The sequence below is a fragment of the Athene cunicularia genome, assembly GCF_003259725.1.
Source record: "Athene cunicularia isolate RWA chromosome 2 unlocalized genomic scaffold, athCun1 chr2_part1, whole genome shotgun sequence".
NCBI classification, from domain to species: domain Eukaryota; kingdom Metazoa; phylum Chordata; class Aves; order Strigiformes; family Strigidae; genus Athene; species Athene cunicularia.
Window position 1 is genome coordinate 5,274,799 of NW_020799095.1, and position 24,715 is coordinate 5,299,513.

The 24,715-nt window shown below is 42.1% G+C and overlaps 2 protein-coding genes across 5 annotated transcripts in view; one reads left to right on the forward strand and one right to left on the reverse strand.

Moving 5' to 3' along the window:
- Positions 1 to 1,089, forward strand: part of TGM4 (transglutaminase 4) — a 32,928-nt gene extending 31,839 nt beyond the window's left edge. For all 3 annotated transcript variants that reach the window (XM_026841945.1, XM_026841946.1, XM_026841947.1), the window contains 2 exons: positions 122 to 258; positions 767 to 1,089. In XM_026841945.1, the coding sequence (XP_026697746.1) occupies positions 122 to 258; positions 767 to 908 (279 nt within the window). In that variant the 3' untranslated portion in view covers positions 909 to 1,089. The remainder of the gene's footprint in view (positions 1 to 121; positions 259 to 766) is intronic.
- A 786-nt stretch (positions 1,090 to 1,875) lies between these two features.
- Positions 1,876 to 24,715, reverse strand: part of ZDHHC3 (zinc finger DHHC-type containing 3) — a 34,755-nt gene continuing 11,915 nt past the window's right edge. The window contains exons 2-7 of one of the 2 annotated variants that reach the window (XM_026841670.1): positions 24,356 to 24,689; positions 21,608 to 21,732; positions 18,304 to 18,400; positions 16,346 to 16,427; positions 14,476 to 14,606; positions 1,876 to 5,816 (exon numbers count right to left, since the gene is read on the reverse strand). In XM_026841670.1, coding sequence (XP_026697471.1) covers positions 5,574 to 5,816; positions 14,476 to 14,606; positions 16,346 to 16,427; positions 18,304 to 18,400; positions 21,608 to 21,732; positions 24,356 to 24,661 — 984 coding nt within the window. In that variant the 5' untranslated portion in view covers positions 24,662 to 24,689 and the 3' untranslated portion in view covers positions 1,876 to 5,573. Of the gene's footprint in view, positions 5,817 to 10,151; positions 11,815 to 14,475; positions 14,607 to 16,345; positions 16,428 to 18,303; positions 18,401 to 21,607; positions 21,733 to 24,355; positions 24,690 to 24,715 lie in introns of those variants that run through there. The other variant, XM_026841671.1, reaches the window with a different exon arrangement.

A 24,715-nucleotide genomic window follows, 5' to 3' on the forward strand; every position in this document is an offset into this window, starting at 1 on the left:
ATGAGGGGGTTGTTTCCTACCATGGTGGTGGTGAGAAGCAAACATGCAGCAGCTCCAGCATCTTTATTAGCCCTCTGATCCCCAATATTTGGGTTTGTTTCTCTCTTTCCTCCTTTTCCAGATGCCAGAAACAGCCAAACTGAACAAGGAGTTCACCTGTGCCTTCATCTTCAAGAACAACCTGAACGTGCCCCTGGACAACTGCAAGCTGCTGGTAGAGGGCTTGGGCATATTTAAGATGTCAACATTTGATCAGGGGTAAGAAGATGAGCTCAGTATGAAATGAGCTTGGCAGCACTCTGCTTTGTTTCTTTTAATTTCCCTTTAAGAAGCAGTTAGGGGATTTGGAGTAACAGGGCTCTTTGCAAGCTGATGTTGAAACTGCGCCACATTTGGGTGCAGTCCACACAGCAGAAAGACCCACACAGATTTTGGTGAGTTCAGGGCATTCGGGCATGACAGGAGCTCTTTCTGCACTCCTGCTGTGATGCCGGGTGCTGCCCCATCAGTGTGAACACAGCTGCTTCCTTCAGAGCTGAATTTAGTGCTTCAGCAGTACAGGGAAGCCTGGGGAAGGTCCCCAGGATCGTTGGGACCACCAGCCACAGCCACTGTGCTGAGCCCCTCTTGCTGCATGTTGGTCACCGGAGAAGGGAGACACCCACCCTAAACACACTGCAGCCATTTATGTAAGCAAAACGATTTGAAAGAGGCAAATAAGAACCATAACTCATGCTGGGACTATTTGTTTTTTCTTTCTCCTTAGGGATGTAAAGCCTGGTAGGATCATTAAGTCTGAAATAACATGCACTCCGACAAGACTAGGAGAGAAGAAAATAATAGCCAAGCTGATCTCGACCCAGATCAAAGGGATCTCTGCAATGAAGGCCATCACCATCACTGAGTAGGACCGGTGCCTCTGCGGGGTATAAACGGTGGCCTCACTAAATGTGCAGCACCGCTGGGTGTTGGGCGCTTCTTGCCTCCTTAATTGCTGATCAGTAATCTAGAAGTAAAGAGCAAAAATCCCATTAAGCTAAGGACATTAAACTGACTAAAAAGGCACAGTTGCATTGATTGCAGTTAATTGTGATTCAATAAAGATTGTTAAAATCGACTGTGTGATTGGGCTGTATGACATCGCGGGGTTGGGGTGGCTCCGAACCTGCGCGGAGAGGTTCCCACCTCAGGCCAGGGACTGGAGCTCGCCAAGGTGCCAGTTTCAGCCGGTGGTGGGTGTGAGCCTGGGGGTGTTTCGCTGCCGGGGCCAGCAGTGCTGTGGTCCTACATGGGAGGCCCCCCAGTGACCTCACTGCACCACGGGCTGCTGCGCAGCTCAAGAAACGTTTTAAGCAAATCTATCCTGGGTGATTCCCTCTCCCTCCCAGCTAGCCGGCTGGGGAATGCACTAGCACGTGCCTTTTTTTGTCTTTAGACAATAAAAAGAGCAAACTTGGCACAGTCTCCCCAAACGCCACTTTTCATACATCTTCCTATCCCACCCAGTTTCTTTTGGGGGTTTTCAGGCATTTTTGGAAGTACTATCCCCAGCAGCATTACCAGTGCTTCCACAGAAATGTATAACCTCTATCCTTCCACCCTGAACGCTGTTGGATTACAGGCAGGACCTTGATGGTGGTGTACATCTGGAGCTCTTCCAGCCACTGCCATGTCAAAGGAGATGACAGCTGTGCACAGCTGGAGCCTGCCGCTGTGCTGCACCCCCCAGCACCCCCTGAGCCCACCGGCAGCCAGAGATTGCTCTGCCCACGGCATCGCCACAATGTGCCCAGCAGCTGTCAGGTGCTGGGGTTTCCAGCATTTCGGTGAGGAAACAGGATGTTAAGCCATGCAATAGTACAAGGGCTTATTTATTTGTTTATTTGAAAGGTAAATACTCAAGCATTAGGGCCGTAGAGAGGAAAAAAGAAACGGCGACTGCATCTGGTTATGTGCCAGCCCATAAAAAATGAGGAGGAAGGAAAGGAAGAGGAAGAAAGGTCTTGACCACTCCCTTGTGTTTCAAAGATTTGGGGAACCCCCAGAGGAGTGTCTAGGCGGCTGTTTGGCCACGAGAGGTGGTCAGGCTGCCCCAGCCCCTGCCGCCCCTCTGCCCATCAGGTCCCGGCACCCCATGGCAGCACTGAGTTCCTGCAAGGCCACCTCCTGTGGTGGCAGGACAGGGAGCGGGAGCCCCGTTCCACAAGGTGCAGGGTCCGTGTGTGGGGCCTGTGGGGAAGGGAGGAGCAGGTGGTCCTTGGAGATGAAGTATTAGTTCTTTAATAAGTACAATAGCGACTGGAGGCATAAAAAGGAATTACAAACAGCAAAATATATATATTTACAACAGAAGTAAACTCTTTACTTGCATAGAAAACCTGCTGTAGAAGACACCAGATAAGAAGTACAAGTACACTTTCCATGTCTGCCATGACCCTGTCCATCATGTATTAACACCTCAGGCCGGAGCAGGGATGGGATCTCTAGCAGACCACGTCACACTGAGCAGTGCGGGGGGAGCACCCTCCCCAGCCCGCCGCATTTGTGGCACCACAAGCGTGCTCTCAAGGAGCATCTTCCCTGGGGCCTGGTGAGCTGGCCAGGACCACAGCAGCATGACCTGAAGATGAAGGCACAATTTAACAAGGGGCAAGGAGTGTGTGGAGTGAAGGAAAACAGTGGGTTTGGTTTCAATTTAATGAAAATCCCATTTGGTCTCAAGCTACCAGGTAGTCATTAAAGAAGGAGGTTTATACTAGAGCTGTGGATAAAACAGATTTTTTCTGACTTGTGAAGACTCCTGCAATTTCCGATAGTTGCCACGCTATACTGAGACAGAGAGGAGTACCAAGGGGTACTGGGACTTTGAGGGGGGGAGGAAGAAGAGGGGGATGAGGGAGACTGACAGCTAGGAGATACCAGAAGAACTGATTTGCTGGATGTAGGAGATCACCCCACCAGGTCTTGGAGGGTACCAGAGTCAGGGTTGGGTTGGCTGCCCACAGCTGTGTAAGGCACAGGGACATGTCCCCGTCTCTCACTCAGACCATAACCACACTGTGGGAGGAGGGGAGACGACTCCTAACTCTCATTGCCCTCTTCACACTGCTCTTCTGATTAAGCTATTAAAAAACCCCCCAAACTTAGAAATTCCAGCACCTGAGGAACAACATGAGAGGTGGGAAACAGAAGCAAAGGACGCCTGTTCTCATGATAAGGTGAATCAGCTTTGAGAGTGAAGGAGGAAATATACTCACTCTGTCCGTGCCCAACCAAAACCACGTAAGTGGGGTCCATGCCCTGAGAAGCATCACCAAAAGGCAGCACAAAGGGGGTCTCTCCCAAGCCGATGTCCCCATGTTCCTGCCTCAAGGTGATTTTCAGCCATTAACTACTTTGTGCCTCCAGGACGCTGTAGCACCATTCCCACTGCAGACACAGCACAGAGGCAGGGATGTTAACTGGATGTAGAGGCCAAGCAGCAAGCCAAACTTAGAAAATAAGAGCTAAAAAGGGCACTCTTATTTGTCCTCCTTCAACATCCCTATTGCTCCCTATAGGAAATCCCTTACTGTATGTCTGTATGTCCCTCAAGTCCCTTTTCTGTGGAACGCTGACAAAGAGGAATGTAGGCTGGTGCAGAAGTTGAAGAGCTTCCTCCCTCACTATCACACTGCTGCGCAGGGCAAAGACATTCAAGACCTCATGTCTAAATGACATGAGATGACACCTCAATTCCCCCCAGATGCAGGGTATTTCCCTTTACCTAAAAGGTTTGTATAAATACACAGTTCCTAATGATTTTTTCTATATCTGTTTTGCATTGACAAAGAGGAGACATCCAGAGCGGATAGAGGATGGGATGACTGTTTGGAAATACCCCCTGGGTTTTAGCCACGCTGTGCTTCCAACAGTCACGGCACTCCCATTTGTTCCCAGTCCCTTTGCCAGAAAAAGGGACTGCTGTGGCAGAGGCCAAGTCTGGGAGAGAATCTCATCCTTCCACAGTAGCCCTGAATGTCATACCATTAATACATATTAAAATGCTTTTCGGGGGGAAAAAAAAGAAAAAATCTTGCACAAATTCCATTTGGTACTGCTGCTATAACTAACAAAAACTTCATATAGTTCTTCCACAATACCATGCTTTCATTCCCCAAATTCCTTTCCTACTTTCAAGAGGAAGCAATTATCTTTGGTCCGTGTTACACAGGAGGGGGAGATAATGTCAAGCATGTTCTGTGGGGGGAAAATCAGAGGCATGTCTCTAATATCCTCCACAATTTACTGACAATTAAGCTAATGGAGACAATGGGAAATTAAAAAAAAAGCAATTGACAAACAGTCTAAATCAAAACTACACTGACATCTGGAACATGTCAAATGTTTGTAGCATATTTGAATGCAGTGGTTAATGTCACCTCTGCATGATTTTACTGCAACTATTGCCACCTGCAGTGACACCTTCCTTGAGCGATGCATGTTCCTTCTACTTGTTCACCAACGTTCACCAGAAGCTGGCTGAAAAATTAGTGTAAGGAAACACCACATAATGGCAAGTACTAGTAGTACATTAAACCCCAATAAGATTACGAGGCATTACTCATTCTCAACTAATTCTAGCTACCAAGAAAAGAAAAAAAGTAACACATCTAAATTAGACAAGTCAAATGGACAGAGCCAGTACCTCCATCAGCAGGGTGCTCACGTCTCCCTCTCTTCTTTCACTGCAGAAACAGCCCCGGTGCCTGGCCTAGACCAGCTGCATAGTTCAGCCAGGAAGCTCCTGCTCCACACCTCCTAGGTGCTAATGAATCGCAGCCCCATGGCAAAAGCTTCCCCTCACCAGCAGCTCGACAACCCAACCAACACTTGTCTGCTCTCAGCTACACTGGCCACAGGCGAACGCTCCTGCCAGCCCAGCACCACCACCAGCCCACTGGCTCCAATGCTGCTCAGGCAAGCCCCACCAGTCTTGGGCAGCCCCATGAGCACAGAGGGTTAAAATTTACCCCTGGAGATATTTCAGAGCCCAAAGGAATTACACGCAGGGTGAGCTCGCTTATCTGCTGTGGCCATAACCCTGTATCCCACCTCTGCTAAGACCTCAGCACCAGCAGCTTTCATAATCCAGAGGCAGCATCCATGGGATAAGCTAAAAAGGATGTGTTTTTCAAGAAAACCTTTAGAGCTGGGCTAATTTGGCCTCCCCAAAGGCTGCTAAGAACAAAAGATTCACCAGACTCCTTAGGACTGCACATTTCTGGGAGCTGGGATCAACCGATCTGATGACTATTAACTTTCCTTAAAGGCCAAGTAAGAAAAGCTCAGTAAAGCAGCTGATGCAGGTCCAAAAAGGAGCTTATGAATCTCATCACTTACACAGCTTTCTCTGGAGATTTGCATTGCTTCTGCTAGTGCTGTACCTGGCTTCCAGATAAATACTCCTGAATTTTTTAATGCACCAAAAGTATGTTAAAAAACAACCCCTTAGATCTCCAGCACAAGTAGTTATTAAAAAAAAAACAACCCAGAACTGAAAGCTTCTCCTGACACCATGGAGGATCTTTTGCTTATTCCTGTAACATTTGGATGGAAACGTCTCGAGCGAGAAACTGCTCAATTTCTTCTTGGGTCATTATTGCAGATGCAGGAGCTGCTGCCACCACTTCAGAGGGCGCTGGGCTCTTGCAGTTCAGGTTCGAAAAAGGGTTGAACCAACTCAAGGAGAAGGCACCACCGAATGCCAGCTTCATTCCTTCCCAGCCGCTGACCTTCTGCCAGGTTGGCTTCTGATTTTTAAGACGCTCAATACCCTGCAAGAAGAGAAGAGTTTTGGGTCGTCTCACATTTATAGCAGGTATATACAGCACTGCTGTAGCACATGTAACACTGCCTACCTATAGCCAGGATGTTATTCATGTTTTAGTTAACCATGAAGACAGATGTGCTGCATTACTGAGAGTTTCAACCCAAATTTAAAAACAAAACCCTAAGACAAGACCAAATTCATTGACTATCTGAATCTCAGTGACATTTTGGTATCAGTGCCTATTGATTTTTTATGGTGAAGAGATGCCTTCTGAAAAGCCATCCCTTTTGGAAACATGAACCTTTTCTTCCGTTGCTTTTTTAATCCCTTCAAGGAGCAACAAAATACAATTAGAATTTAAGTTTTCACCTTATTTGGACATTTTCAAAATAGTTCAGATACAGGCAAAATACTGCAACTTCTTCCAGTGACCAGGAATTTACTACAGCCATGTCTAGGCTTGTCACTAGAAGCTGATGTAAGAACAAGCTTAGGCTTTGTCAGTTAAGAGGAAAGATTTAAGAACACAATTTCCATTTAACAAAACACAATGCAAGCTGGATACCCACTGGGAGGTGAGGAAATCTGTACAGGTGGAAGCAGAGGTTTCAAAATGCAACCGGAGCCTTGGTCAGTCAATATTCTGATTCATTCTCCCTCCAAGAATATCACTTTTCATAAAACAAACACTTTGATTGTACTTAAATAACAGATCCATCAAATTTGGGCAGCGATTTTTTTTTTCTGGTAGTATTCTCCATGTAGAAATAAGTAACTAAGAATTTTTTTTTTTAAGGCTACTGCTATGTGAAATAGGGCACAATTTTTTATCATGTAGGAGTCAGATCTACAGCTGTGTATGATACGCTCACAATGATATACAAGTGACCATGGAGAAACTCTGTTCTTAGAGAAACAAGAATACTAGATCCAAGTTTTTGAGATACTCAAGGAAAGGAAAAAAGAGCAAATTCAGTTAAAACCATTTAAAAGAGCAGTTTTAGAAGAGCTGGATGAAAAATACACTTGCCACATCCTAATTCTGCAGATTTTCCCTGAAACCCCCCAAAACATTTCAAAGCTTTGGAGGAGGGGAAATGAATACACGTAACAGCTCAGCGGCACCACAGCTGCGCTCACAGGAAGCCTTATAAATAACATGACATTTCAGCGCAGCAGCTTGGTTTTGCAGTAACACTGAGTCAGCACGAGCAGGCCCGGGAGAAAACACACCATAAACAGAAGAATTACGTGCAAAGCTTTTGCGAGCTTCATTCATGCCTCGTTTCTCGTGCTGACCTAAGAGAAATCCAGCAGTGAATTTGCAGACAGAAATGACGCGATACCAAAACTGAAGACTTCAGGGATGCAATTCCAGGAAAAATTCAAGCCCTGAAGGACAAACGCGTGTCTTGCCACGCTAAGCACAGGCACGTGTCCCCGCGCTCTGCTCCCAAGCTTGCAAACGCGCAGCTTCAACCGTTCCAGGGAAAAAATCCCTTGCAGCCTCTGTCTCTGTGGGACGTGACACTTGGTGCTGTGGCAGGCAGTGCCCGTCCTTCCCTCCGTGCTGGGCAGGCCAGGAGAGGAGCAGCACTCACACACGGCACAGCAGAGCCTTGGCAAAGCATTTTATAACACTACCATGTGATTTTCACCCAGGATACTCAGTGCCAGCACCCTGCAGCTGCACAACCAGGAGGCAGATGCTTTTGCAGTTTAAAGCAGAAGACCACCTTTGGTTGGCTGTTCCTTAGTAAACTGCAGAGGTTTCTAATGCGTTAACTGGCACCATGAGTGCAGCATTTATTAAGAGAGTATCTAGACAGAAGGAAAACAAGTAGCACAGGGCAGGAGGAGAAAACAGACACAAAGCATTTAAACCCTTCCCCGGCAGCACAAGCCAGCCCTCAGTCATGTGCATCACTTGGTTTGATCCAGGATGCCATATTGATAGGGAATAAGGATCTTCAAACACTTCTGGGCAGCAACCCCTCTCTTCCCCCAAAAATGTTGTTCACCTGCTCTGAACCGTTATCTGCTAATCAAGGCGATCAGCAAGGTCAGGCTGAGGTTGTAGTAATGCCAGATTAGGCAGCAGTTAATCAGAGCAGGCAGGGACATACTTTCTCTCTCCCAGCCTGACCTCGCTAATCCCTTCAGGGCACGTATTGAAAATGAGCAGAAGGTTTAAAAATTGTATCCTGGTCTGATTTTGGCTGACTGCCACACAGTCAGGAGGGCGTAAGGTTTTGCCTTAAAAAAAAAATTTAAGGGGGGAAGAAGGAATGCACAACTGTTGAAAATACTCATTACTGTTTAATGAAACTTTTAAAAAAATATATTTACCCAAAATCTCTCACCATTTTTCTTAGAAAGTGAGAGTTTTGTATTGCAAATTAAACCAACACATTTTTCTTTTTCCCATCATGCAGCTATTTGACTTTAAAAAACAACCGTGCTCAGAAAGCATCATCTGTCACTATTCCAAATTACATAATTTTGAACAAATACTGAAAAGAGAAGACATACATAGAGAAATATAAAATACTGGACATTCCCATTTCAATAAGAGGTACAACGCCGCACACATGGGGACAGTAAGTCAAGGTTGACCTGTTACCACTGCGATGCTGTAGGACAGACCCTGTTTCTGCCACTATTGAGCTTGTTATCTGCTCCTGCGCAGTACCAGGGAAAGATGCTGTGCTGCATGGCATGCCCCAGATGGAATCTGCAGGACAGTTCTTGTGCTTTAGAAGAAATGCATTAATTTCTTTTAATACTTTTAAAATCCAAAAGGAAAGAGCAAACAGAAGAGGCAAGTGTAATAACAATTTGTCCGGTAAAGAGGAAGGCACAGGAAGCGTTGATATCAGAAATCATGATTAAGGCAGACTTTCCCTACAGCAAAATCATAGAGAATCATACAGAATGGTTTGGGTTGGAAGGGACCTTAAACATCATCTGGTTCCAACCCCCCTGCCATGGGCAGGGGACACCTTCCACTAGCCCAGGTTGCCCAAAGCCCCGTCCAACCTGGCCTTGAACACTGCCAGGGAGGGGCAGCCACAGCTTCTCTGGGGAAATGAATGCAGCTCCTTGCACTCATTTCTGCTTGGAGCACCACTTAGCTTTTCAAAAAAGTTAGTACCCCACCTCTGATCAAATTTGTCCTTCAATTCCTCTTGGCCACGCTGAAACAGAACTAGCACCTCACATCAGGTAGTCCTGCCCGAGAGAATACTTTCCATGCGCAAATTGGTAAGTCTGCCTTTCTCATATTAATACTGACCCACATTTAGTATCATCCAAATTGCACCAAGTCATACAGTGCAAATAAAACTGAGGACCCCCAGTTACTGAGACACACACATGACAGGTACCAATGGACATTTCTGCAAGCTGTGATGATGACTCTTTTAAAATCAAAACAGTTTGACTGAAAGTATCAGTACTATATACTGCTTAACAATTTCCATTTGTTTGAAACAAGAAAAACTGAGTAATTACACCTTTCTTTGCAAGGGTCAAAATGCCAGAACAGCATAACCAGTCTTCCTCTAAAATGCATCATGAATAAGGGTAATTAAAATAAACCAAAACTGGAATGTGCACCAGTGGAATTTATTATCAAAACAATTTTTAAAGCAATGAACTGTACAGAGAGATGCATTCATTTGTTAATTGCCTAGGTGACTAAAGCCTCTCCCCTCGATACATCCGATTTTGCGTCAAGACAGCTTTAGGGCCAGGTTCTCTACCAGTTCAAGTTACCACCTGCACGACTCTCACTGCCTGAACTGATCCTGGACAAAGATCCAGCCCGTAAGTATTCAGCTTTGAGCATTCTCTGAAAAACACCATTGCATACTAAAAGCAGAGTTACAGATTTATTTACAACAGCTTTCCACTATCATCAGTATCAGCCCTATAAAAACAAAACTTAAGCTCTTCCTGAATTTTTCTTCTTTAAGGAAACGTGTACACAGAGGCCACATTTCCTTCACAGAGTCTTCCTACTCAGGCACAAGCGTAGCCCGTGGCTCCCTCCTGCAGATCACAATGTACCCCTGAAAATCTAGCCCTGAGCAAGGATTGCAGAAGCAGCCCGCTTACGCAGCAGGGCAGTTACTAACAGCCTCTTCCAAACAGCAAAATAAAACCACTAATTAACAGATCAGTATATTAGCGATTAATTACTTTTTAAACTTAAAAGTTGAACACTCAATTAACCTTTATATGCTTCTGCCTGCATGCACAGAGAAGCGAAAGTTCAGAAAACCATTACCGATTTTTCCCAGTGTTTGAAATGAAGAAAGAAAGAAAGAACAGCAAACAAGTTTTTGGAAAAGTTTTATTGCATTTGTTTTCCATATGGAAGCATTGACAGATTGAAAAGATGCAGCATTCACGTTACTTCCAAAATGAGACATCCATTAAACTTCTCCTCCCCTGATTTCCCTCCCTTTCCCCCATGGCTTTGAAGCAGTCTAAACAGGTCATTTTCAAAAAAAATACCATTTTATCTTACACCAAGGAATGAAAAGATTCCTTGGAAGTCATGGACACAGCTGATCTGTATGTTTCCACTGTTTGCAATATATTTGATGAGCCCATGGGAGTCATGATCCAAAATTATAATAAAATTCCTGCCTGAACACAAGATGTCAGTTGTAATTATGAATGGTTTAGCTCTACCCGTTTCTGGAATACCTTCTGTCCCTCCCACTTTCATCACCACACAGTTCATAGCAGCATGCATGCTCCTTACCATAAATATTTCCCAATTTAAAACACACATGTATGTATGTTTACACACATACATGTGTATGCATAAATATGAGAAAAGATTTACAAAGCTCTAAACCAGGGCAATGCTAAGAATATAGAATCAATCACCCCGGTACACCTACACATCCCGTCAATATTAGTTTTTATAGTTATCTGGGCATTCATGTCAGTTTTTCACATTAACACTGTTTAGCAGGCATTGCTCTAACAAGTCATTTTCCAAGACAAACACACACAAACAAGTTGATTCTGCTATTCTAAACACTTGAAAATTAGATTTCTTTCTTTCCTGCAAGCGTAAGGCATTTAATAATCCGAAGAGTCTTCTAAATCTGCCACAGTTATCCTAAGTGGGCAACAATTTCCTGCACACAAGGGAGGGAACAGACAAAATAATGCCAGAAAGATGGAATCAGTCCTGCGGCTGGAAGGAAAAAGGAGGGTGGGTTGGGAATTGGTGTTGGCAACGTTTGTTCTAAGTATTTTAACTGTATGCGATCACCAGGTCAACTGGCTCTTTTGCTGTGTTGCATTCTCGTCTTGCACCTTTAGGTAAGTGAAGTGTCTGCTTCCCCATTCAAGTTCACTTAAGAAAGAGCAATGTGCTCCTTCAGGAAGTCCAAAGGTGTCTGTGTAGGGCTGTTGGCACTCATATGTCTTCCACAGAGCTCATCACAGTCAGGAGACAGCATGAGAATCTACTCAGAAGAGGTGGGTCACAACAGAGAAAGAGGATCCCCTTCACATTAGTTATGCCATACAGAAAGCAGAGAGAAACAAAGGCCAGTAAAGTTAACAAGATTAAAAAAAAAAAAAAAAAAAAGAAAAAAGAAAGAGGAAAAAAAAAAAAGCAGCAGCAGTTTCAGCCAGAGATATAGAATTATCTAAAACTGTGGAATACAGGGCTTTTTTTTCTCTGCAATTATCAGCCATTTAATAGACATAAAAAAAGTTTATTTTTGCTTTTTGTTTTAAACATTCATGGAAAATTTATAACAGTAGTGCTGTAATATGTTTCTATTTTAGTGGAAATGCTGGTCAAGAATTCCTCAGACCACATACTGGTACGGGTCTGCTTTTCCTTGGTCTGGTGTTGCGAATGGGCTAAGCCATGCTATAGAGAACGGATGGCCAAATACTGCTTTCATGTTCATCCATTTTGTTTTTTTAGCCCATCTTCTCTCTTCCTTTTTCAACTGTTCTATTCCCTGAAAACAGAAATATCACATTTTCAGTCAAAACACTCAGATTTTGTAGTTCTGGATTTGAGGAAAAATCTACTCTCAGTTACCCCTTATCCAAAGGATGGAGTAAGAAAATAAAAATGCATCTAGACTGCTATTCCTTTTATTCTGATTGTTTTTATATTTAAAAAAAAATATTACGGATAGGAAGTATTCCTTGGAAATAACATTACTTTTGTTTTGTTCAGGCCTAGATATTTCATAAACCTTTTAAGACCTGCCATCCAATTGCCTCTGATGTCAGTTAAAAAAAAACACCACCTAAAACCAAACAAAAAATATGTGCTTTAATGGCTGAAAGTATTATGTGCTAACCAGATGGAAAAGTTTTTAGAGGAAACCACTGTAAGCTTGCAGACAAAAAAAAAAAAACCAACCCAAAACAACCCACAAACCCGAAGATAAACTCTATAATGCTTCCAGATTCACCAAGCAAGTTCAGGAAGTGCCCATGGCTCAGTGTAGCTGAGTCTACCTGGTGCCTCTTCATGTTTCATTAGAATCACCGCTAAAACATGCAATGGGCTGACAGCAGGGAGAAAGGGTTAAATAAGATACCGATTTGAGAGAAATGATTGGCATTGTTTAGTAAAGGTTAGAGGGAGAACAAAAATAAGCCATCAAGCAATCAGCTGAAACATTCACTAGTCAATTATTAAAACAAAACAAATTATTTGTATTGTGTCTAAAACCCACAAAGTGAATTTGGTCTTTCAGGAAATGCCTGGTTGCCACAGAAGCAAAACGAACAAGTGCAGTCACTGAAGAGCATTACTCTTCCACGGGGCACAGCAGCAGGCAGATGACTCTGTTCTTTAACTTTAGATCTTTTGAAAAGTAAGCTACTCCTGACCTACGTGTGTGTCTCATGCTACGGATCACTGCACTGTAATACATCTACGTGTCTCAAATTACTGATTCTGGGAGCTCTGCAGAACACAACATGGGTCAACTGCAAGAGTTGTGCTGATCCCTGGCAAATGTCACCTCTAGAGTCAAAAGTAAAATACGATGGTTCTGTGTCCCTTCAGGCAGAAAGGAACCACCCCGGTGGGACAGTGTACACAAGATGGAGAAAGAGGTCTCCCAGTGACTGGAAGAGAAAGGTGAGAAAGGGCAAGACGTAGCCCCTGTCTCTAAAACGTGGAGTAAAGCACTGCAAGAGACCATGCCAGGAAGAATTTCACCTGGAAATACTCTGCTCAAAATACGCTGCTTTCCGGACACAGCTCGCTCAATGCTAGCAAATCAACGAGACGTTCTACAGAGCAAAATCCTTACATACATATTAAAAAAGAAACAAAAATGAAAACCCACAACCCAACAGGGGGAGAACATATTCCATTTTCTATTTTAAACTGTGCCACTGTTCCTTTAACATCTCTGAGTTCCCAGAAGTTGAAAGGAATGGAAAAGTGGGGGACTTATTTGGGTGCCCAGCTGTAGGAAGCAGCTTCTAAAAATTGTTGATAGGTTTCAAAGACTGAGAAATTCAGATGATGAACTCACAGGCAACATTGCTAATTTACACACTTATTGATAAACTCAAGCTCAGCAGGTTTGTTCTGTATGACACTGCACTTCTTCCTGGGGCTCACCCCAGCAGAAAGAACAGCTGAAGTCTTCCCCTGAACACAGAAAAGCCACAGTGTAAACATCAGCCTCTTGCAGAAGCCAAGCTTTAAAAAAAAGTGTTGCAAAAAAGATTCGGGAGCAATGGGCTCTTACAGTCAATAATGCCAGTCATAGCTCTCCAATGGCAGCAAAAGTACCTATTTTAGTTTCAACTGGCCATGGGCAAACAAGTGAAGGGGAAAGAAAGGCAGGGGAGGAAATGAGTTGGCACCCTTTTAAGACTCTCTCTTCTCTCCAACCACTCCAGTTAATTCAGGTATCTGAGCATGCTTGGTGAAGGCTGGCAGTATTCCCAAGTGTGGGAACATCCCCGGGAGTCACCAGCTCCATCTCTACACAAGTGGGCAAATGCAGGGATATACGACGGTCTGCAACACTATTATGTAACCTCCACTGTGCCATCTCTGAACTGGGGGCGACATGGTGACTCTGCAGCAGACTGTACTCAGCAGGTTTCCATAAGCCTACTCCACTCCCTTTTCTTTTTCCCTCCAGCAAGAGTTTTTGAACTGTTTAACAAGCAGCTAAAATTGGAAATCTTCTAGACTAAGAAGTGTGTGTGTGTTTATATCCATCCCACACCTACTCATCTTGGCTTTCCAGCACGTAAAGCTGTAAATAGTGACACCAGGGGACACACAGCTGAATTTCAGACAATACCAATGTAAAAGCACTTAATTAAAGGAAAACGGTTCTCGAATCCACCGGGATAAACCCTCTCTACAGAGTAATCCTGGTTACCAATGCCTGCCTTATCAGAGGTACTGTCATCACAGCATCCCAGCCAATACCTAAGTGCATGCTACTTCTCACAGTAACCTTCAGAGAGCACAACCCAGCACTGTGCCAGCTCAGTTATTACCTTGGATCTTTCCTCAAAGGGGACACATACATGAACTCCCCATGCAAGGAGGTAAAACCCTGTGGCCCTTCACTGTTTCTACAAATGGTGAGAGACAGGAAAAAGGAGAGAGCATGTGAGGCACTCACCGTTTCATCAGTGCAGATAGAGTGTACTTGGGTCCCAAACATAACTGAGGTGAAGATGAGAAATAGGAGAGCCTCGAAACACAAGAGGATGAGAAGAATCACTGTAGTTGGTGGAGAGAAGGAACTGCATTCTGTGAAGACAAAACAATGGAGTTGGCAGGAGAGAGATCAGGTAATGCAGCAGCTGAGAAACCTGCTAAGCCACGAGTTTCCAAAACTCAGACAGTCAAAATAAATTATATGAACAACATTCTCAAAAAGGTGCATAGGGAAGATTTGACATTCGTGAGGATATTCAACAGTGAAACGATCACTCCAAGTTTAAAAAAAAGCAAAACCAGTAAAACCCCTTCAACACTTCAAGAATGCAACTTTCTTTTCCACTTTAGTGTTTCCCCAGTACACTGGCTAGGACTTCACTCTACTCCATTTCACCTGTAGCTTCTCTCTGTAACTTTAATCTTAACGGATTTTCCGAAGTGATACAGTCCATTAGAAATCTCAAGCTGGTGGTCAGGACACAAGGATAATTATTTCTGTAGTACCAACATAAAAGCAGAGTATGCATCCTTTCTTAAGTATGCTCTAAGTCATAACCTAAAGAAGGTCAGGTTAAACAAAATTCTTATTTTTCCTCATGCTCTATAGTACAAACTCAAGCAAGAGCTGAAAAAAAAAATCTGAGAAGGAGCAGAAGAAAGGAAGGAAAATGTTATTAGGGCAAAAATCACAGTGTTGAGTGTTGTCAGAATATCTCCAGATTTTTCTGAAATCCAAGAATGAGTATCACAAAAAAAACCCTATTTTTCCCATGAGATGTTAAGATTTTACAGATACATCGTAATAAGGGGCTACCACATCAGCACAAATCCAAGGCAGCTGCAACAACAGATCCATCTCTCTTAACAGCTTTGTTCTGTGACCTAAACTTGGGACAGGTGGGAAAGTGCTTCCCCCACAGACACAGGCTCTGAAAAAGGGGGCAAAGGAAACTATCTTTTGATGTATCCTTCCCCTATGGCCCTGGCCACTGTACTCAAATCTAGATGTTCTCAGGCTGACAGTTGTTTTACAAAGTTTTGAAGTGCAGAAGAACTTTGTCAAATTCCGTTCATATGTGTAAATGTACCCATCCTCTGCAGTATTATAAACTAAAACCGGTCATTATATTGAATGACACATTAAAATTCCAAGAAAAAACTAAGCTAATGATCTTCCAAGAAATCCACAAACAGCACATACCTCTCCACACACATTCTTTTGACAGCTTGCTGTTTGTCTCAGCATTACCTGGAGGATTTCCTATATCCATTTGTGTTTTTAAAAACACATCTCAACTGTCTTTGTGAAAATTTACTCATTGGCTGCTCCAGAGCAAGGGCTGGGTTTTTTAATTGGTTTGTTGGGTGTTTGGGTTTTTTAATGGAAAGGAATTGCTTGTTCTTGTGAGGGTAGAGTTTTGGATCTGAGTTAGCATGTTTTCCTGGCAATCTTGCAAGAATGATTCATATTACTCTTTTAAAAAAAAGCATACACATTCTTATCTTGTGTTGGCATTCAGAAAATTATCTGTGTTCAAGTCAACAGTAGGTTATTGCACACATACTATCCATCTGTCTTTACATCTCAGCTTCTCCCTAGGCAGTACCAGGCTTAAATTGAAATGGGACTTTTCAGGACAGAGATCCCAGCAGGTCAGAAGGAATTATGAAGTTCCAGGACTGATCATAAAAAAAAAAATATTGAGATAGCATAGCCCTGATAGCATTCTTCTGAAACCAGCATAAAAAGGGTTGCCTTACAAGCAAACTGTAAGATCTTATTCCTAGGCTATTCTGATATTTTAATTAGGTATTTTGTTAGTACTCACTTGTCCAGTCTTCTTCAAAGCAATACAAGAAGTGAAATCCCACCATGATTAGAGCATGCAGAGAAATCAGTGCTATATACATCTGAAAAACAAAGAATATAGTATAGGTATCAGGTAAAAGACTACAATGCTAAATCTTCTAAACACTTCAAATAAAGTAAAGTGTTAAGACTTCAGAAAAAAAAAAACCAAACAACTAAACCCAAACCACAAACCATATCAAAACCCAAGCCCTCCCAAGCCCCGTAAACAAGCACTCTGAAGCTGGCGAATGCCAAGACTACATGGATTCATTCTGGCCTTACTAACAGCTCTGAGAGAACAGGAAGGAGACTCCTTAATTCGAAGCCAGCTGGCCATAAAACCTAGGGTCCTGTGTCTCAGCACCACTTTCCACAGAGCTTACTGTGCTTATCTCTGCCGACTACAGCACAACTTTCAGAAAACAGCAACACTCTGACATCGAGGTATAATGTTGTCAAAGCTTATATCCTTGCTCTTGAGAGCACTACAGGTTCCCAGAGAAACAACAGCTAATTTGTTTTAGCCACAAAATGCACTTTATCTCCTTTCTAGCATGAGTTTCAGGAAAATGTTTTTGTTTTTAATAAGTACTTTCCCCTGAGGCAGACACCAGCATGGAAAGTTCCTCTCAAGCTTTAATGCTTCATACTTAATCCTTTTTGTTTTAAATTAGGTCTCAGCTGTGTAACAAAAAGCTTTAAACTATAAGCAATGCTACACATACACTACAATTTACCCAGACAGGGCTAAAAAAGATGATTCTCCTGAACCTACAGAGTCTGACAAAGATCGGCTGATACTAGAAGTGAGAGATATTTTGTTACCAGAAACCTCTGTGGAAGCAGTAAAGGTGATGGGAGAGCATTTTGGTTTTCCTTTCAAGTTGAGCATGCTGACTTTCTTTCACCTCCACAGGTCTCAAAAAGAATTACAAAAAAGAAAACCAGCAACCCTTATTTTGTTTTTCTCAACTACATCAAGTGTTTAATACAGCCTGATTGAAAGTAGATGTCAGTTTTAACAGAAATCCTTTTGATAGAATTAAAACACCTAGCTCACTCCTTATAGTGAGAAAACTCTCACTCAAGGGAAGAAAACAGGATTCATTTTGTTCCGTAATCCACATCCTAACAAACCTCACCAGAGAACAGTAAGCCTTTCCATTTGACTGAAAATCTCCCCCTTGTTACTTGGCAATATGAGAACATTCTTCCTCAAACCTACAGATGTCTCAAAAGATTTATTAATAAAACAGAGCATCACTAAAACTGAGCCTTGTAATCTTCACGCTACTCCCACAGAATATTTACAGTTTGCTTTGATGAAACAGATTTCAACCCTTCCAGAAATATGTAGCATTCAAGTTTGCACTCCCATTTTCTTACTCATGATGCCACAGATATAGTACAAAAAGTCAAACACCTCCTTGGTTTTCAAGTACAAAAATAAACTACTTGCAAGTAAAAGGTGGATAATTCTTGCCAAAGGGGATGCAGACTTCCTATTCCTCGCTTAAGATGTGGCCACAGCTCTTATTATATGACCCCACACAGGTACTCATACAACTACAACATTTAGGAACCTTACATATGGCCTGGGATCCTACCAGCCACAGTATCGTGTAAAAGGATGGCCCACGCCTCAAAAAGCTCAACACCACAATAAACTACTCAAATTATGAAATAGGTGCTGAACACTATCAACACAAACCTCACAAAACCCTGGCAAATAGTTCCTGTGATGCCATTTCCTGTTGTTGTCTAGTGTGTGTCTCCCTAATTAGTGAAACAGAAGTCTGCAACAGTTCCCAGTGAAGTTCTTCTGAAACCGGAAAGAAGAGAAAGCCAGTCTTTGGAGCTGCTTCACACAGTCTACATACAGGATTTCAGCGCTGCCCACTGGACAACCTCTAACACCACTTGCAAAATACTTACTGTAAACAGTACAAAGTACTTCTGGTTATTCTCTCCTACACAGTTATTGACCCATGGGCAGTGATGGTCCATTTTCCGAATACATCTCTTGCAAACACTGAAAGAATACAGGTCTTTATTTATAGCACGTTTCATTCCAGGAACACAAGATTTCATAGGGACTTGGGGGGACACAGAAATTAAAGGAAATAATCAGAGGTGAAATTCGAACCTAAATATATCTACTGGTCACCACATTTATATTTGTGCTTTGCTCACTTGAGCAAGTCTGTTCAAAATGAATCATACAATCCCAAATCACCATTGTAAAAAATTAATGCCAAGTAAGACACCTTAGCATAATACCCATATCAGTGGTTCTGCCAAAATATGGTTTGAACAATACATTCAGGCAGATGGGAAAAAAATCTTAGTTTAGTTTTAACCTATTCAGTCTGTGAAAACATCCATAGATTAAAACCAAACAAAAACCCGGAAGATATGAAAAGCAGTAATGAATAAAGATATTTCTCAGAGTTGGTAATAACAGACTAAGGTTTATTTATCAACATTGGCTGGTAGCAGGAACTTGTAAAAAAAAAAATAAAATTAAATAAAGCACTAGAAAAGATTCTTGACATCAAGATAAACTACATACTAGCATAAACCAGCTGTGGCAGTCAATTAGGAAGACAGTACCACAATATACATTCAACGTAAAATTAGATGTTAAAGCACTTCACAAAACCAGACTAATAAAATCAAAATTCAAATTCTTGCCAGCATGCATATTGTGGCTAGAAGTCAAATAATTAAAAGATTATTACTTTGTCTGAACATCATTCTCTTTCTCAGTCAGTAACTGCTACAACTCACTAATAAAGGAAGTCTTTTTCTCTGTTGCTTTCTCATATGATAGGAGACAAAAGGCAGTCTCCTGATACCACATTGCACAAACAAGCACAGAAATCAAATATGAAAAAACACAAAACCCCAAGACAAACAAACAATAGCCCAAGAAAGGAAACAGCCATCCCAGAAAAATTCCGGCAGAATTGAAACAGAAAAGGTCAAGGGCTCTGCTAATTTTATTTTTCTTCTTCTAACAAAAAAATATTTTGGCCTTAATATAAACAATAAACTTCAACACCCAAATGCTTAAGGGGAATTCAAATGATAACAAATACATTCTTATGAGCATGTATGAATAAATAATAGAAAACTTCTCTGTAAGAACAGCCTTGCACTCACTCTGCATGATGGGAGGGGGAAATCCCCAAGGGTACATGCCATGCCTGAAAAACAAATGAGTTGCTATAGGCCTGATCCTAAACGAAAGGTTGGCCAGGCAGGCCCCAGCCTCCCAGCAGACGAGGAGCTGCTCCTACCAGTCCCAGGTGCAGTGGAAAACAAGAAAAGCCTCGTTTTGCTAGAATAAGCAGATTGAAATGATTTTTGAGCTAAATGAGGACTAAAATCAGCTGGCACAGTACAAACAATTTATCTGTCAGATAACGTCATACTTCATACTGATTTTTTTTTTTTTTTTTTTAAAAAAGGTGTGGGGGGGAAGGAGGCGGGGCAGGTGGTGTAAAGCAGTAAGATGCCTCCCTGTGGTTTAATTTACTGCGTGCAGAGGCGCACACGTTTCCCTGGGGCTCTGAAACAGGTACCTACACAAGCAACTCCTCCAATCACTCCTGGGTCCTAGTTCCCCAGAGGGACAACCTGAAGCAGACGAGCCAAAGAAGAGCTCCATGAAGGAGGCAGCTAAGGATGAGAGGAGACATTTTATTCCATGCATATGTACCAAAAGCAGTTGGATGACAGGCAGACCATGAAACTAGCTGGTGGAAAAGGAAACACAGACACTAAGACTGAAAACTATAGACAACAGGGATTATCCATACTCGACACTCTCCTCCTGATCAACCACTCTGTTTCCAAATGCTGGCATGAGTTTTGCTGGGCATGGGGGACTCACAAAATAGCATATGAATCAAAAAGCACTCTGGCTCCTCAAACATACAACTAGCACTATCACTTTGCTGATGCACATGCACTGCCTTGATGTGTTAAAGTCCAATAAATCCCCTGATCCCACAAAAAATGTTTGACTGAAGATTCTCATCAGCATCAGTGCTCAGAGGATCAGTTTCCCAAACCTTAGCGTCTAAAAAGTTATCTTAAAGCACAGAAAAAAGGACCATGGAGATTGAGGTTTTGTGTTTACCCAAACAGTCTTTTTCATTTACCTACACTGTGAGCCACCAGCAAGACAGCATTTTAGATGCAAAGTTTCATTCATAATTGAAGAAGTGTCAGAGGGGATTTTACAGTAGCATAATAAGTGATAGGCATGATCGCACTGCTCCTGCTCAATAACCAACTCCTGATTTTGATTAAAATAAAAAACAAAAAAGAAAACCATTTGCAAACTAAAACTCTGCAAATAAATATGAAAAATGCAAACAGCAGAACAAGTTTGTCCAGCTCAGTACCACTTAATTCCCTCTCACAAGATCCCTGCATGAATTAACAATAACCCTGATACGAGCTCTCTCAGTACGTATTGTTTTTTGAGTAGGTAAGGAAGGGACACCAGTGTAAACTTGTTAACTACTTACTGGAAAGCAGGTTTGCTTGCTTTAAAAGCAGAAGAGAATTTTAGGAATTAGTTATTGATTTGTTCACTGCCTTTAGTACTAAAAAGCTCACTACCAGATACTCTCTTTAGGGGAAGTTTATCCTACCAGAAAAAGAAAGGACATGACAGATCAGTAGGCATACTGATCTATCACAAAGCATGAAACAAAGTCACAGTACTCAGTGAAAAGATGGAAGTCTAAAATCAAAAAATACATAGTTACCTGAACTTTAGTTTTAACTTAAATAGCACTTCTAAATAGAATATAAAGTTAGACAAATGAGTCTGTGAATAAAAACAAAAATAGAAAGCTCACCGACCTTTTGAGACACATTTCATAGATTTCTATGTATTCTGGTATATAATGTCTCTTTTAAAGTCATATTTACACAAAAATTTATGTCAATTACAGTTCTGGAGTCAAGGCAGCATTCATTTTAAGTGGTTCTCAGTTTTCAAGAATTGGTCCCAGTCTGCTATAGATGAAAACTTGTCAGAAAAGGCCTGAGATTTTTTCAGAGAAACTCAAACATGTCTGGCACTGTTGACAACAGAATTGGGATGCCAGTCTCTCAGTTTAACCACTTCAGTCTCAGACTCCAGTAATAATTTAGATCAGGGACCACTGGATGATTCTTGAGGTCTCGATAAAAGATCAGTCCTCAGAAAAGACCTTACCTGCAGTGATGTGCTCTGTCAGGTTTGATGCTACAACACTTTGGGCACTTGTAAACCACCTGTCCTGGCTTTAGCTGTAAACTCTCGATGAACTCCTTTGTGGCATTACCTTTGGGTACAGCACCCTGCAGAAAAAAAACACCCCAAACCAGAAGATTAACCTGTGGACATTATGAATGCTAAGAAAAATAGGATGACATAAAACTATGGGAGGGGAGGAAGAGAAAGAAATAAAAACTTCCCTGAGATCAACAGTTTCAGGAAGAGCAAGATGATTCAGAAAAGAAATTAAAATGAGGTCATAATACATGGAACCACATACTTAAATGTAATTTTAGTGTGGCTTTTTTTAAACATCAGCAAATCCTTACTTAAGTAATTAGTCTTTTGTAATCCTATAGTAACTTTAAAATATTTAAGAATCCTCTCTTCACATCTATCAACATATTTATCATGCCAGTGTTTCATATCACAAACTGCAAACTGCAGGTATCTTGTTCCAGTAGAGCAGCTACTATAGTAGTATCATTGTGTACACTAAGAGTTGCCGGTAAATGCCTCATATATTTATAGCTATGCTTCCATTGTGTATTTCTTATTTAAATTAGGGTTTAACACTCAAACAGTGAACACTAAGAATCCTCCCACCTGAATAAGACTAGATAAAACATTCTTAGCTGTGCAGTTTCACCTTAAATTATGTGTCTTTAAACAGCTGCTGCAGGAGCCTGAGTTCAAGAGTTTCCAGCCTTTCTAGGGCCATAAATTTGCTCAAAAACCCCACCAAAACTAAAGAGAGTCATAAAATGTGTCATGTGAAATCAGTGCTGGTACACTGGCAGAAATGCACCTCTGCGGATGTAAGGCTTTTATATTGAAATAAAAACAGGGATGTGGTATTTTAACAGATTGCTAATGAAACAGTTCTCTTTTTTACACAATTATACAACCTCCTAACAGCAATAAACAGGAATAACACACATAAATGAGAAGTGCACACTAAACCAGTACTATAAGGCTTTCTTGAGCGGTCTTTGGGTTTTTCGACACAAACCTCCCAACAGGCTTGACCAATTTAAAAATTACCAAGACCAATGTTCTCTCTCTTTAGTATACTACAAAGCTCAAAACCTTAGGAATGTTTTGAACAAGAACCCACAGGAAACAGTTTCTGAAAAGCATGACACATGCTATCAATTCTGAAGAATTCAGGTGTTCATTTTTTTATAGTAAGTATTCTATTTGTTTGCCTCAACAGTGCTTTCTGTTTCATTCTGATCCTAGACATGTCCCTGGTTCCCCACATCCCGGCAGCTTCCTTCATCCCTGACTAACGCTGTCTGCCAGATGTTGCTGTATCCCCTCACTTTATCGTCCCTCCTCCATTTTGTTTAGCTGATTTCCTCATAAAAAAAACCCAAACCAAACCAAAGTCCTATGGGCTCTCACCATACACACAAATAAATCCTACCACACACTAAGAAGTAACATATCTTTTCCCAATAACTCTGCATAGAGATTGTATCTGCTTCTCCAACACTGCTTGCCCAGCCTGCTTCAGAATACAGCTTTTGTTTCAGAAGAGTTCCTGCTAACTCTGCAAAATAATTCCAGTGACCTGAAGGTCCCTAGGCATTAAAGCCACACAACATACAGTAATTAACAACAACAAGAACCCCTAGGATACAAACTATATAACAAATTGCTGCAACCTCTAATCCCAAATCCAATGACCAGAAGTTTCAGAACCTCAACTACTGCTTACAGTTCTGCCCAGCAGCAGTAGCGTGCAATTCATCACTTTTTACCAAATCAAGCCATTTCTGCACTGCTGTGGCTTCTTGGAGAGCTTCAAACTATGAAACAAAGATTACACTGGAGCTTTAATGGTACCTAACAAGTTTTCAAGTAGGAAGTAACATTTGGAAGGAATAATTACAAGTATCAGAGGCACACCGCCTTTCCCAACAGCACCAAGAACACTCAGGAGAAAGGGGCCAAGAGGAGTCTAAGCTTGTTTTTCCTTCCACTGACTAGTGCAGAGTCAGTTTTGAACTGAATCTACTGTCCACAGGTTATTAAGCAAAATAAACCATCACAGGCCACTCAAAATAAGCATCATGGTGTTAAACTGTACTGTCTCACTAGCTGGAAATTACAAGAAAGCAGCAAACCAGATCTCTCTCAAAGCAATGTCCTATGGAGACATAGAAGAGGGTCTTACGACTCTGATGCTCCCCACTTGCGTAAGAACTGTCAGCTCTTAGCGTGCTCATGTGATACTTACTTCAGCATGGTCCAATACACTCAACTAAATCATTACTATGAGATGGTTAGCATGGCTTTTCAAAACACCACCCATTCTGCTCCATTCTGCTGAAGCAGTACTTGCCAAGGCAGACAACTAAAACCAGCTTTTCCAGCTTTCCTGTTTGTCAAGACACGACAAGCCACAAACACGAGATCTGCCACATGGAGAAAACAGCATCTGAGAGGAACACTCTCCTTCCCAGTGCAAAAAGAGGAGCTGCTCACACAATGGGAATCTAAAGCTGGGTCCTTGACTTTGCATCTGACTTGAGTGGGATGAGAAATTAGCATACCACATCAGCAGCCTCACTCAGCAGGCTGACACATAAAAGTTATTTAAATCTGCCACTCACTCAGCAACTGAGTTATCCAACATCTAGCAGACAAGAAAAACACTGCCTGTTTCTTTCCGAGACATACAGAGAGAGATATACTTACTGGATCTGTCAGCATAGCACGAAAATGTGAAGCCAAAGCGAGGAAAGCCAAGGTGTTGAACAGTGTGCCATTGATGACACTATAAACATAATCTCTTGATGGAACTAGCATGACAAGAAGGACTACAAAGTCGGCATAGAACACCAGCATCCAGGTAACGACAGCACATGCAATACCACAGCCATCTCGAATAAACCACATTGTTCCCAGGGAAGTGCGGCTAGGAGGTGGAACACACTTTTCTGGCTGGAGGTATTCAGGTTTCCTTTCAATATCTCTGAAGCGGTGGACTGGAGTAATCATCATAGGCTATTATGTCCATACTTGCATCTGAAAGAGAGTCAGAAACAGTGTTCACTA